We start from the raw sequence: 14,079 nt of genomic DNA on the forward strand, positions 1-14,079 counted from the left end.
TGTCAAGCTGAGTCAGCACTTCATGAATTCTGCTATTTTCTAAATATGCAGTAGAGATTTCTTGACAAATCATCTAATATCTGGGTATAACTGGTTGTGAAAGTGAAGAACTAAGACAATTGTATCCCTTAAATACTTGCTTAAAGAAATAAAAAGAAAAAACTGAATAAAGAAAAATGAGCTTAAAGAAATAACAAGTAAATTATTTTCTTATTTTTGATAAGTTACATGGTTACAGGATTCCTATAGCACTCTTCACTGCAGATTAGGAGATGACATCCATTTTGAGCATTATACCTGTCACCACATAGTCCTTACATTTTCCTTGGAAGAAACTGGTACTGCTTTTGCCATAGATGAGGTAGTACATCTTGCAGATTAATAGCCATATGTACAGGGTTTTATTCAGGTAAGTTACTGATAGGGCTACTCAAATGAATTAACAGCAGTGAATTTTTAAAATCTGTTTTTCAGGTATGCTCCTGCATCATCAGTATACCATGATCCAGAGTCAAAACGTGGTGGGCTATCAGCACACTATTTGCACTTCTCTGCTGAAAAAGAGTCATTCAGATGTAGAACTGGATACGATCAGATTTGCATCGAATTTGGTGAATGATCTAATGTCCTGGAGAACACACTACCTAACACATCACCTGTGCTCTTAGTTCCTGGCACTAACAGGGTAGGAATGCCTGCTGCCAGGAAATGACTGACATGCCATCCTGCTTTGATTCTGCAAATCCTTATCAAGACAGTGAATCTAGAGCCATGCTTGTTTTTGAACCCCCTGCTGCTGATTTCTCTGCATTTGCTTCCAAAGCTTCCTAATTCTTAACAGCTGGCAGGTATAAATCCCATCCAAGTGATGAGCTGGTTTGTTTCTGTGTACAGAGCACTGACTGAGACCTTCCTCACAAGTGTCTGTACACACATAGCTTGTGATCGGAGCCTACTGCGATTACCTACAGGCTTTTCAGAGTTTAGGTGAAGAGGAGAGATCAAAAGTAAGAGTTGCCATTGGGGAATGGAATGCTCACGTTCACGTGAAGAATTCCCATTTATTTGTAAGAATCCAGTATGCTGAAAAGATATTGCATGTTCCCTGCAAGCTGGCTAGCACACATTCACCATACAGTTATACTTAAATAACTGAGTCATTTGAATGCAGATAGGGATTCCTTACATATAGGCCTGTTACCCCAGTATGATGCAAATACATGAGAAATGCAGCCTTGAACGGACGGGTCCCTGTTCTGCTCACACCTTGCCTCAATACTCCTTCAGCTTTAGTGTGGAATCAGTTTATGGAGAAGGAGAAGGTCAGCAAGAGACTTGTTTCCTTCCCAAGCAGAGTGAGGATCTGTGGCCTGAAATCCAGAGAAGCGCAACTCCCATTTCACTGCTGTCTGAAATCTGAGCTCCTTTCTTTAGCTGAATAAGTGGCACTGGACTGAAAACTAGAGATGCACAAATCCCATTACATAGCACCCTGAGGCTGGGCTTCATGTTACAGATGTAACATGATCCTCTGCTTGTTCAGAGAAGCTGGGGAGTGTATGGGGGAAAAGGGGATCAGTAAGCATTGTGAAAGAGCCTCTGTGAAGATAAAAGTCTCAGCAACCATTTCCCTCAGGAAAATATTTTATACTACTTGCTCATTAACAATGCAAACTGCTGCCTTATGAAAGAGGTGCTTACTTTTATCTTTAAACTCTGAAGTTTTTAAGACTTACTCCTAAAGATACTGTTAGGATTTTCTCTCTCTTGGAAAATCCTGATGGTCTTTCTGGTCAAGACTCTTCTGCAGAGCAGAGGCCATGGGTAGGTGTAACCTACTGATTTCAAAGCCCAGGCACTGTGAGGGCTGGCAACTTGTGAAGGAAGCCACAGCACAACTCTAGTGCCCTTACCTTCCAACAGTGATAGCGGATGGTTTTGGCAACAGGCTGCAACTTATTCTCTGAGGTCTACAGAAGGGCTTGAGAGCATTCTCTGCAGGGAACGCAGATGGTGAGAGCTTTAGCGTGCTGCACATTGGGGGAATCGGAAAGAAGCCAGAGCTGAAATGCAGTTACTACCACAGGAATTGAGTTCAAATTAAACACTGCAAACAAAATGACAGGGAAAAGCAAGCTATCAGCCTGCCTTTCATGGCAGACAATCTACTGGCTGGGATTAAAGCCCAGTGATCTGCCCCACAGTTTCTAGCTACAACAATGAATTACTCCTGAGTTGATCAGACGGATGGTATCATCTCTTAATGATGAATGAGAAGCAAAGTTGCGCTGCAGAAGAAAATGGAGGACTATATTAAGACACTATTAAGAATTTTCTCCTTGAAATAAAATTACACCTGTTGCATGCAATACTACAATTAATTTGTATATTAATCACACTGATTGCATTATGTTTTTATGTCTAATTTACATCTATCATTAGCAAAATGTTAACAGAAACTGCTGCAAAACATTGAGAATTTCCTCCCACAGGCAGGCAGAATTTATGGACCTTGCTGCTCAAGGAATTTGGTCTCACAGATTGGGACTCATCACTAGTGGACTGTAAACTCTATATGGCTGGAGATGCTGCTATGATGACTACTCAACTCTGAGGTTACCAACAACATATGATTATGCTTCACTTCAGAAAGCTGCCCCTGTTGCAGGCCAATCACTGACAGCAATTGGAGGATATTAACATGCTTAAGAGCCAAAAACCCACAGATGAGAAACAGTTCTTTTCACCTCTGACAAAATAAGAAAATTTCACAATCATCAAGTCAGTTTAGTACTTGTCTGAGATGATACAGCAGAGGAAGAAGCCTGTTGGAAACAGAAGTAGTGCTCACAGCAGAGGAAAACACTAGAAAAAAACTGAAATGTCTATATTAAAATAAGTCAAATTAAATTTACAGCTTATCTTTTAAGTCTTCTCTGCGGACAATGAGTGGATTTCATGAACAGGCATTTGCTACCTCCTAGTTGGTTAAGAATCATGCAATTTGCCCTAGGAAAGCAACGATTAACACAAAATACAACAGGGTATCACAGGCTACCAGAAGGTTTTCATGCTTGTCCACTGCTCACTACACTGATTCTCTACTGAATATTGCACAAATTTTAAGATTCAGGCCTTTTCCTCACAATGTTTAGGTGTCCAGGACACCCAAGAAATCACCTCTCATTCCAGAACTGTAACCCTAGTCTTAAGCACTGAAGAATAGATCATAACCAGGACAAAACTAAGTTGTGTAGGAGCCTGAGCTTCCTCAGGGACTAATTCAAGTAGGAGGAACTAAGACCTGTTTACTTTTGAAGGTTAATTCCAATTGACCTAGGATCTGAATTGGTAGCAAAATCCCCAAAGTTCATTCCACCTCACTTTGGGCAACTGTGCTATTTACCCAGGTTTCCTATACAGTCAGTAGCAAGAGATTATCTTCAGAGAGCAATGCAGGTTGCAGGTGGGCTGGGTCATCTTCAAGAGATGCCAGAGAAGATTCTCTTAAAAGCATCACTTGCCACTTTGATAATCTCCTTGGCAAGCTGGCCTGCCCCTCAGTGGCTTTAAGTAAGTGGGGTGAAAGGGTGCATGTAGGCAAATGCACCTCAGGTCATACAGTAAGACAGGTGACAGGAGACATGACATGATTACAGCAGCTGTATAGAACCATGCACCTATTCAGATTTTCTTAGTAGCTACTTGCTGCTTTAGTAGCTGCTAAACTAGCTGGAATTGAAAGTTTCTAGATGATCATGGCTATGTGCTTCTGTATTATTAACCCTATATTGATGTTGTTCTTTTTCAGTAAACTTCAGGTAGCTTTCTAAGAAAGTGCTCTATGTTATCCTGTGGTTGTATAGCCACTGCTTATCTTCCCAGGTCTGCAGCACAATCCACTCTTACCAGCTCTGGAATGACCCTACATGGCTAAACGTATTCTTTGGAAAAAATCCCATTGGCCACTATGAACGCAAAGATTTACTGTGACGTAAAAGCCAAGAGTGTGTTTGACTATGCTTCTTACACACCAGTCAGCATAAAGCAACTGAAATGGACTCTTCCCTTTGAAGTCAATCACTCGTACAGAAAAGACTGTCCAAACATGAAATTATCCTGGATCATTTTTCTAGTTTACTTCATGCAATATATAAGCTTTTAAGTTCTTTAGAAATTGTGGCACTCCCCCTCTTCAAGGAAAGATGTTTTCTGCCTTATTTTTACCAATAAAAATATACAGCAGAGCACAGTCAAAACACAGGAATTAGAAAGAAGTCTATGCACACAAAAGTTTTCCTTCTGGCAGAAGAAAACAGATTGGAGAACAAGTGAGCCAAGTGTGACTGGCCAGGCACATCATGTAAGTCACTCTTGTAGGATGCTGAGATACCATGGCTATAGCAGTAGCACAGAAAATTTTATTCACTAGGACTTCTACAGATTACTAAGGTCCCTTAGGGAGTATGTTACTTATTACAAGAAGTAAATGAGGGGATAGTGTAAAGACAAAGAGGTGGCTCATCAAAAGGGACACTGGGAAGTACCTGCCCCTTCATGATTCCTGGCCCCTTACAGCTTTCTGCTACTAAATACCATTCTCTTTCCATAAGCAACTCCTCATTATGTCCTTATTATGGTTGCTCTTCTAAGTCTCTGAAAGGAGTACCATGATCAGAAGGAAAGAACTGAGCTTGCAGGAGGACAACATACTGTTCATACATTGCCTAGGGAGAGATGAAGGATCAGGAACTGTCACCATGAAAATATCTGTGGCAATTCTTTTCAAAGCAGCTACCTGTTTCCCCATCCCTTTTCATCCAAGTGTAGTTCTTCCCCCTCCTTCTTCCAAGCTGGTTCCTCGTAAGTCAGTTTATTTCTTTAGTAAAATGTGCTACAATATTCTACTGCCCAATACTCATTAATCTTACACATTGTCCTTGTACAACACAGACAGAGTAAGCTGTTGTTGAGATAACTGGCTTCCATTAGCAAGTATGTGATTGGCAGGACGATAAAGTCTTTTCCCTTGCAGGTCAGCTGCTTTTCACGAAGAGGGCAATCCTGCTGATCCATCTTTTAGCTACAGTCTCTCACTGAGTCCCAAATCTCCTGCCTTTTAGCTTTGATATGGTTCAAGCTTTCCCCCTTGTATCAGCCCCTACCTGTCATCAGCTCCTCTGTACCAAACAGCCAATATCAGGAGTTTGACCTCAGGGCACAGTCCGGGTGGGCAGGTAAAACCTGACCACTGGACCTACTTCCTTATCTTTCATATCCTGCAATTCATGAAGAAGTATCAAATTCAAACTAAAAAACAGAAGCATGACCTTTTATAAGAACTTTCTGAAAAAGGCTCTGTTGCCTTGCTAAGTATTCTTGAAAAGAACTGTCATCCACCCTATTAAGATAGAAATGGATCACAAATAAGGAAGAGAGGGAAAACAGTGCAAATCCTTACTAAATGGTAAATGCTGTTTTTAATGTGTACTTGCAATACCTATAAATTTTTGGTGAGGCACGCAAAAATATAGAGCGTGTGTACTCCAAATAAACTAGAACTGTTCTACATCTACAAGCCCAAATCACAACCTAATAAAAACAGCTGCTCAAATTTTTGCTGTTTATAAAGTATCTGAAATAGATTAGGTTCCCATGGCATAGAGCGAAGTGTTACTTGCACCATGAGGATTCTAAATATAAGTTGCTAACATAAACTGAGCGCTATCATAAGCAACATAATCCCTATTTATGTGACAAGCTCGACAGCTGGTACCTAAAACATAGAAAAATATTATTTGTTTCCTGTAGCAAGTATGTACACACCCTGCCCTCCTGCATGGCTGGAAATCACGTTTTCCCTTGAAAGAAACATAGGCTCTGCAAGGATTTATAGCACTTAGGAGAATGAAAGAAATGGTGCCAAAATCTCTCAACATCCTTTCCCTACAACTAAATTGGCTTAGTACAAATTGGAAGATGTTTAGTCACTTCTAACAATAATAATAAAAAGAGAATGAAAAAGAATCCAGAAGAGGAAGGCTGCTAGTCAAGGCAAGACTTCTTGTATTTTAAGTTTGGCAGAGTATATTTCACATACTGGATTGCCGTTTTTGAACTTCTGGAACTCCTAATACACAGGTATCACATTAACAAATCTTATGGACTTGATCTCTATCTTGACTATCCTCTTCACTTAGTCCATACTCATCCCATTGTAGATAGTGTTTGCTATGTTATATTCCTGTGAGAATTTAACACAGAACTCTCTCTATCTTTTAACTTTTTCATTGAAAAATATACTTTAATGAAGTCCTTCCTAATTATTAGGAGAAACTGGAACATGATCTACAAAATACTGTTGCCACAGGTATTTTCCTTTCTGAAATGCCTTTTCGTTATCTTGCTGAGAGAATACTATTAAAAGCAAAAACATTCTGACTATATTTGTAATTTGGTATGGAACTCTTTCTGCATTTCTCTTATCTTCCAATGACTTTGATAGACTCAGAATGGTGCTGAAAAATATCACTAAAGTCTGTAGAAAGTTAAAGCATCTCCATTTGCAGTTAATGGTTTATTTCATTATTTGAATGACACTTGTACTTGCAATTTTGAGAATAAATAAATCCTTTCTAAAAGCTTACTTTAAGAAAGAAAAGTTTATGAAAATGAATTCTTATGGTTGGATATAATGCCAGAACTTACAGAGAGCAGGGAATAGAAATAACTAGGTGAAATTAAGATAAGTTGAAGTTAGGTTGGAAAAAACCTTCCTTTTGGCAAGACCTGTGGAAAAGCACTTCCAATATAAAGGCATTTAAAAATAAATTTGACATAGAATAGAGATCAGCCAGTTGGAATAAAGCTGCTTTCTAACAGTTTAAAAGAATTTTATGTAACAAGTTAAGGAAAGGAAATGCTAAATAATACCATGCCCAATACTACTCTCCAGGGAGCAGTTTTGTAGACAGGATCAATTGCTCAAAATGGAACCAGGCCAGCACACCAGGGTAACATGTATACTCTGGCAAAAAAGCGTCATAGGATCTTTACAAATTGTCAGGACCACAATTCAACATTATATCCAGTACCAATTCAACATTATATACAGTACCACCAGTAGCACAGTGCCCCCTAACATCACATTGGGGAAATAGTTTTATACTAAATTACAGGGAATGGTGCCACTAATAACACTTCAAATAACTGCTGCTTTTCAAAACTAATTACATGGGAATGCTAAAACATGAAAGGTTCTTGAATTTAATAACTTCAGCATTGGTCAAAAGGGGAAATTAGTAGGATAAAAAACAACAACTAGTGTCTTACTTGTCTGAGGTCGATGAAAGCTAACTGCAGGGTGTCTCCCTGGAATCCTGGCACAGGCTCAGAACTAGCAAACACTGCAAGGAAAGGTTAAAAATATTACAGATGCAGATTTTTGAAAAAACCTAGCAGCAAATCAAGCTTTATGCATTATAAATGCTACCGAACATTAAAATGAAACTATTTTGACAGAAATAAAGAGATTAGAATTACTAATTCACACTGATAAAAAAGCAATAAAATGTTCCCATCATTTTCCAACTCCATTAATCCCCAATAACAACACACGTAGGTGGTTTCTCTTGCTTAAAATTCTAAAACAGTAATAATGCTACAACCATAGAAGCTGACATCTTTACGTATTTGTTCAGAGGTGAACAATTACTGAAGCATTTTGAAATGATACCAATTCCATGGCTGTCAACATCATTTTAAACAGCTGCTTTTGTTATAGCATCTGTTCTATAAAAATCCCACCTCTAGCCAAACAGCCATAAAAGACAGACACTAAGGTGAGAGTTAGCTTAACGTGCAGACCACAGGTGGAAAGTCCTAAGGGCCACAGTCCGAACAAAGCTGGAATGTCTGTTCATGCCTTTTAACCAGCTTATTGATAATGGACTTCTGCTCTATATGAACCCTGAAAGAGACTGGCAAAATTGGAAGGCAAAAGTATGTTCAAAATACAAAAAATGGTAACACTTGTGTTAGGAAACCATCAATAATTGTCAAGCTTGAAAAAATACTCTTTTAAGAACTTTTTTTTTTTCCATAATTTTAATATAGCTTGAAGGTGGCTTAGGAAAACAGAATCACCTGTAATAGCCAAAACATCATAGATTTCAGTTTCTGTTGTTCAGTAAAACAACAAAATTGGAAATTCATTAAAACTAAGAATCTACAATACAACACATCATAGAAGAACTAATAATCAAGAAATGTCAGAAACTGATGATACAAACTAATAAAAATTACACTCTGGAGAAGGCCAACAACTCCAGGAAGAAGAAAATGACAGCGCTTCCCAGGAGCCCCTCCCTTGGTCCACCTCACGGAGCACTACTGAATCTAGGCTCAGGCAATTTCCTACTTTCTTCTATGAAGCTCAGCAAAATTCCCCAGAGAGCTTCAGGGTGGACACAAACGCAGCATTTACTGCTGCCAGGATGCAAAATGATCCTTCCTAGCCCTTTTTATGAAGTAAAGCCTTTGGAGCGCATAACATCTCGTCAGCTGCATGGAAGAAAGGGGAGTGAAGGGCAGAAGGGAAGGGAAATGGGCTTGTCTGGTACAACCCAAGTGTCCAGGGGAGGCTATTCCCAGGCACTTTCTCTTCTTAAATGCAAATAGGGGAGCTGATTTTTGAATATGGGAAAAGGAACCATAGAATAAAGAGCCAGATGATGATAATGTTTTGACAGTGCCTTTATAGGTGCAGATCAGAGACACCAGAGCACATATTTACTACAGAATCAATAGACTCACATATATGATCAGTGGACACATTAATGGACTCAATCCAGCCCTCTGGACAGCAACACTGAAGAAGCATATGATCAAGGTCTAGGAAGTCATGAATTGAGTGAAAAAGGTAAAGGGGAACTATCATTCCTTCACTGTTTCTCACAACACAAGAAGTAAGAGGCAATGAAATAACTGGGCAGGAGTTTACAAAACAAAAGACAGTATTTGTTCATGCAACACAATACAATTGCAGGACTTATTCTCATGAGGCGTGGTGTGTGGCAAAAGTATAAATGAAGCAAAAAATACAAACATAGAAAAATAAGTGGAATACAGGCCCTTCAGTAGTGATTAAACATAATGGCCTGAATGCATCTGCTCATTAAAACCCTAAGCTATCGCTTGCTGGAAGCTCGACATGCAATGGGAAGGATCACTCAATTTACAGCCCAGTGTTTTACGCTCTTCCCTAAATAGCTGTTGATCACTGCTGGAGACAGGATACTTGGCTAGAGGGATGTTTAGCCTCACTCAGTTTGGTAGTTCTCAGGTTCTTATCCCAGTCACACATTTGTAACAAAGACACTTGCAGAAACACCCACTGCCACTCATGCCCACTTAAGATAGACATTCTACTTTAAAAGGGTTCAAGAGAAATTTTTGTATGCTCTTCTGATAGAACACTTAACAAAATACAGTAAGTATAGCTGTAATAGTTTCAGAGAGGTATCATTTGAGGCACTGAAAGCTATTTTTTTTTTCCAAGATTGAGAAATAGGTAAGTCAATGGTAGAGCTGGAGAGGAAAAACTGAACGCACGTCTCCAAAAAATCCCAGACCCAGTGCCTAACTCTGTTGTGCCACATGGACTCCTAATAGGATTTAAAAGTAATGTGAAAAACTTAATATATATATTTTTAATGGTTAGCTAGAAAATTTGGATCATCAAGTGAAAGCAATATCCAGAAATAATATGGTGCCTGAAATAACATGATGGTAAAGTCATGTCATGGGCACAATCATTTCAATCCCTTCTGAATGTATGGTTTCCATTTAAAGCAGTCTATTGAATTTGGAGAGACTATTCACAGGTCTAAAAATGATTATGTGGAATGCAATCGTAAACCAAAATAATAAAGATTTTTGCTTGACTGGGTACAAGAAGAAACTAGTATCTTACAATATCTAAGAATATCTTAATATCTAATTACAAATGAATATAGTACTGGCATAGCAACTTTACTGATAGAGGTTCAGTTTATTACTTGAATAACAGTACTGCAAATATTTTTTGGACAATCATGTAACGTGAGAGTGAATTAAGATGGAATATTACTTGATTCTCCACCACCTAAAGTAATAAGAAATAGCAATCAAATGTCTTATTGAAAACAGCATTGTGCCACAGCCAAGTATTGGTAACAGTTGGCAAACGCTTACTGGTTACTTTATTCAAGTCTGAATTATGAATTATTTGTTTTTTCTATTATAAGTAACACTAACTTGCTAGGGAAGTTTTCAGGGAGTCTGGATCCACCACATGAACATTTTCTAAATAAAAAAGAAGTGAAATAAAAACCATAGAAAAAGGATATCCTAAACCCAACTGTTTAAAGACAGAGAATTTGTTTAATGATAAACTTTAAAAAAGCAACAAAGAGAAAACACTGCCTGCACAACTGTCAACCTGAAGAAGTACAGAAGATCTCCAGGCCTATGAAAGCACACTTCTTCCCAACTCCCTAGTCTACAGACAAGACTCCTCGGCTCTCTTGTGCAGGCATTTCACATCCACTGGGACTGCTCTTTCTGCAGAGAGAGACCTTTGATTCTGGCCTGTGTCAAACATAGCGTTTAAAATAAGGGAAAATCATACTATGTTAGGGAATTCTTTGCAAAGCCCCATAACAAACAGCTAAAAAGACATACATGGGTTACAGCTATGGCAGCCCACTAGTAGGAATGATTAGCATGATTCTACAAAGGGGCTTTTTAAATCCCCCAAACACGGGAGGAGAGCCTGTACTATCCTTGCAAGATAAGGCCTACCTGTACCTGATCCTGTATAACTTTCCATTCATACACTGTACACTGAAATCAGCTTCTCCCACTTGAATGTGAGTCACTCCAGTCACTCCATAATGGTACCACTGGGAGAAGGAAGTACTAGGGCAAATGAATGGCTAGGGAACTGTAAAGTGTGTATAGAGACTGGGAGCGAACCTTTTCAAGCAGCTTTACACATTGGGAGGTACTTTCCTATAGTGGGATACATTTACTTATAACAGGGCAAATATCTGCCTCCTTTCTGCAGCTTGTCTGGCTACTCTAGTTTGGAATTCATCCTAATGTATTAGCTAATATAAAATTATTTTATTCCTTTACAAAGTGCCTACTACCAGGGCAGCTATAAAGCAAGAAGCATTCAAGGCACCAAAATTAATTTTTATATATGCTCCACACTCTTTACTCCCAATTTTATATTATAAATACATTTACAACAAGGGGGGCAACCATTATAACATAAGCATTTATTCTCACGTCTGGTGTCAGTTTTGACAGGTGACTACAGTAGAATTTGTTTCATTATTACAATTCCATGAGTTCAAAGGGCAAAAAGATAATCTACTTATGGTAAGGGTCAGACAGTTTTTTCCCCCCACTCAGGGCTTTTAAGTTTTGCTAACAATTTTGCAAGGCTAATTAAATATTTTCTACTGCACAGCATTTTAGGAAGATATTATAAGAACAGGATTAGCATTCTTAATGTCTTTGTCCTAAGGGTCCTTTTCAAGATAGTAATGAAACACTGTCATACTTTATCTTTTAAAATATCCATTCTCTACATTCATTGTAGGCTTAAAGAGGATTTGGGTGGTGGGGGAGTTGTTTGTTTGTTTTAATGTGCATCACAACATTCAGGAATTTTACAATATATGAGAGTGAAAATTCAAAGATCATCATTAAATAGTTTTGTACAGGGACAAACAACTAACTGCTCTGTAGTTTGTGACAGACTTCAATGTTTTCAGAAAAAATAAGCTGAAAATATGCATTACACAAATCTGATAGCCACAAGGCTTTTGTTAACATGTTTTCCTGCACTCCGTTGGTATAGTGTAGTCCTTTTCCATGTATATAGATAGGATATTTGACAGAATATGTGTCCACAATATGCCCAATTTCTTCATTATTCAACAGAGAAATTAGGAATTTAAGGAAGGTAGGATCCAACAGTAAAAAGATGTTATAACAAAAACAGGCTGGGAGGTAACACAAACACAAGAATGGTAAATTTAATCACTGGAAGGATGACTTTAGTCCATTTTCTTTTGAATACTTCACTTTGGTCTTTTAATTACATTTTTTAGATAGGATATATGTGAACTGATGTATATATGCATTATGCATATCTTAAAAAACAGATTGCTGTTGTTAAAACGGAATTTAAGACATCTGTAACTGCAGATGACACTGAATTTCTATGTACTTTTACTGATATATTAGCAGGTCTCTTCTTCATTTTATTCTCTCAAAACACCACCTTTCAGCAATCCCTAAAAACATGCAACTGCCCACGATTACCTCTCTGTTGGTCTGGGAATGCAGGGTTTACTTTCTAAGAAGTACTTTGCAGCTCAGTGGTAGAGACTGAAATTAAGAGTCCAGACTTGGGATCAAAAGCTAAATTAGCACAGTTTTTCTTTCCCTTTCTAACATGGATTCTTGACTCAAAGTCAGGACAGCAATGCTGCAAATTTATTTTTCAATGAAAAGCAGAGAGTCAGGTGACTGCCGCAGCAGCCCCTGGCCACTTTGCAGCCCGGCTGGGTGCTCCAGCTGTGCAAACACACTGGGGGAGCCTTGCTGAGGGGCTGCCAGCTGGCCCGGAGGCAGCCCCCAGCTCCACCGCGACATCTCCCCGTCCCCTCGTTCCTGCGCTGCCATATGTGGCCACCAGATGAAGGATGGTCCAAAGCGAGCTAAGGTGACCTGACTTTACAGACGGGAGATGAGGCAGGTAAAGCAGGGGCCTCTGCAGGAGAATAGTGGGCCCTTTCAAGAAAAAACAGGATTTAGGTACCTCAGCTTAAGGCATGCCTGCCCGTGTGAGATCACCTTTCTGTACGCTCAGCAGAGAGGATCCGGGTCAAGATTACCTCTTGCTCTTGGATACGGCAACTCTCAGAGAACCCAGTGCGTCAAAAAGGAGGAACTGGCAGAAGTCCTATGTTGGACTAGTCAGGAGGGTATACTGAGTCCGGCTTTGCACTAATTCTGCGCTAAGCCATGCTGTTGCAGGACTTCTCTCACCCTGCTTTATAGGCAGGGCTCAAACCTTTGCATCCTTGCACAGACTCATGTCTGGACGAAGCAGGATGCTTACTAAACCTTACCTTCTTCTGCTGCTTAATCCTGTCTCACAATTCACGTATGTTAAAACACGGACATAAATTACAAAAATTATTAGTATTTTTTCAGCCACTAGGATTTATGAACCGGTTACTACTTAATGAGTAAAATGCTGATGTAAGGCATCTAGATCTGGATGGTGTTTTAAATTAAAGCTCTATGTCCCCTTAAACTTATATTCTGAACTTTAAAGATTACAACAAACAGATGAGGAAATCTACATTCATATTAATATGAAGGAAAGTCTTTCTGGGTAAGTCAACACCACCCAAAAAGCAGAAAACATAAGTATCTATCATTCCTATGGAGAAGGAGCCCACATATTTTTGGATGGTCAGATCTCTTCAACAAAACAACTTGATAATAATGTGGGATCTTCAGGCATACCGCCTGAGCCAGAGAAAAATATACAATTACTATTTAATGCAACATTTTACTTAAAATTTTCTTAATTTAGAATCTATATTAAGCAGCATATACCATCTTACTAGTACATTTCTGTGAAGATCAAAAAGAGACTACATAAAAGAACACTCTTCGTTACTAAATATTGTATCAGTAGCATAATATGCTCAATACCTCGTTACTATCCTTTCTTTAATTCTATTTTGTTCACTTCACAGACTCAATATAGATAAAAATATTTTAAAATTTAAAATATTTTCCAGGTATTTGGAAAATTTTAGAGTTGCACTAGCATGGAAAGCTATACTAGAATATAATACATAAAACACTATATACATGTTATAGAGCTAAAAATAGAGATCACATGATTACTATTCTATTTGACTTCAATAAACATACAGGAAAGATTTCAAGTACTATCATGCTAAATAATTTCAAATACAGTAGCTAGTTTCATAAAGCTATGAT

At 38.6% G+C, this 14,079-nt stretch overlaps 1 protein-coding gene across 7 annotated transcripts in view; it reads right to left on the bottom strand.

The window, feature by feature from the left end:
- The window catches only part of EXOC6 (exocyst complex component 6), a 108,517-nt gene that overhangs the window by 19,222 nt on the left and 75,216 nt on the right, over positions 1 to 14,079 (bottom strand). For 4 of the 7 annotated variants that reach the window (XM_026066671.1, XM_026066664.1, XM_026066662.1 and 1 more), the window contains one exon: positions 7,333 to 7,406. In XM_026066671.1, coding sequence (XP_025922456.1) covers positions 7,333 to 7,406 — 74 coding nt within the window. Of the gene's footprint in view, positions 1 to 2; positions 2,031 to 2,201; positions 2,289 to 7,320; positions 7,407 to 14,079 lie in introns of those variants that run through there. The other 3 variants (XM_026066665.1, XM_026066663.1, XM_026066669.1) reach the window with 3 other exon arrangements.

The sequence above is a fragment of the Apteryx rowi genome, unplaced genomic scaffold, assembly GCF_003343035.1.
Source record: "Apteryx rowi isolate R43461 unplaced genomic scaffold, aptRow1 scaffold_246, whole genome shotgun sequence".
Taxonomy (NCBI): domain Eukaryota; kingdom Metazoa; phylum Chordata; class Aves; order Apterygiformes; family Apterygidae; genus Apteryx; species Apteryx rowi.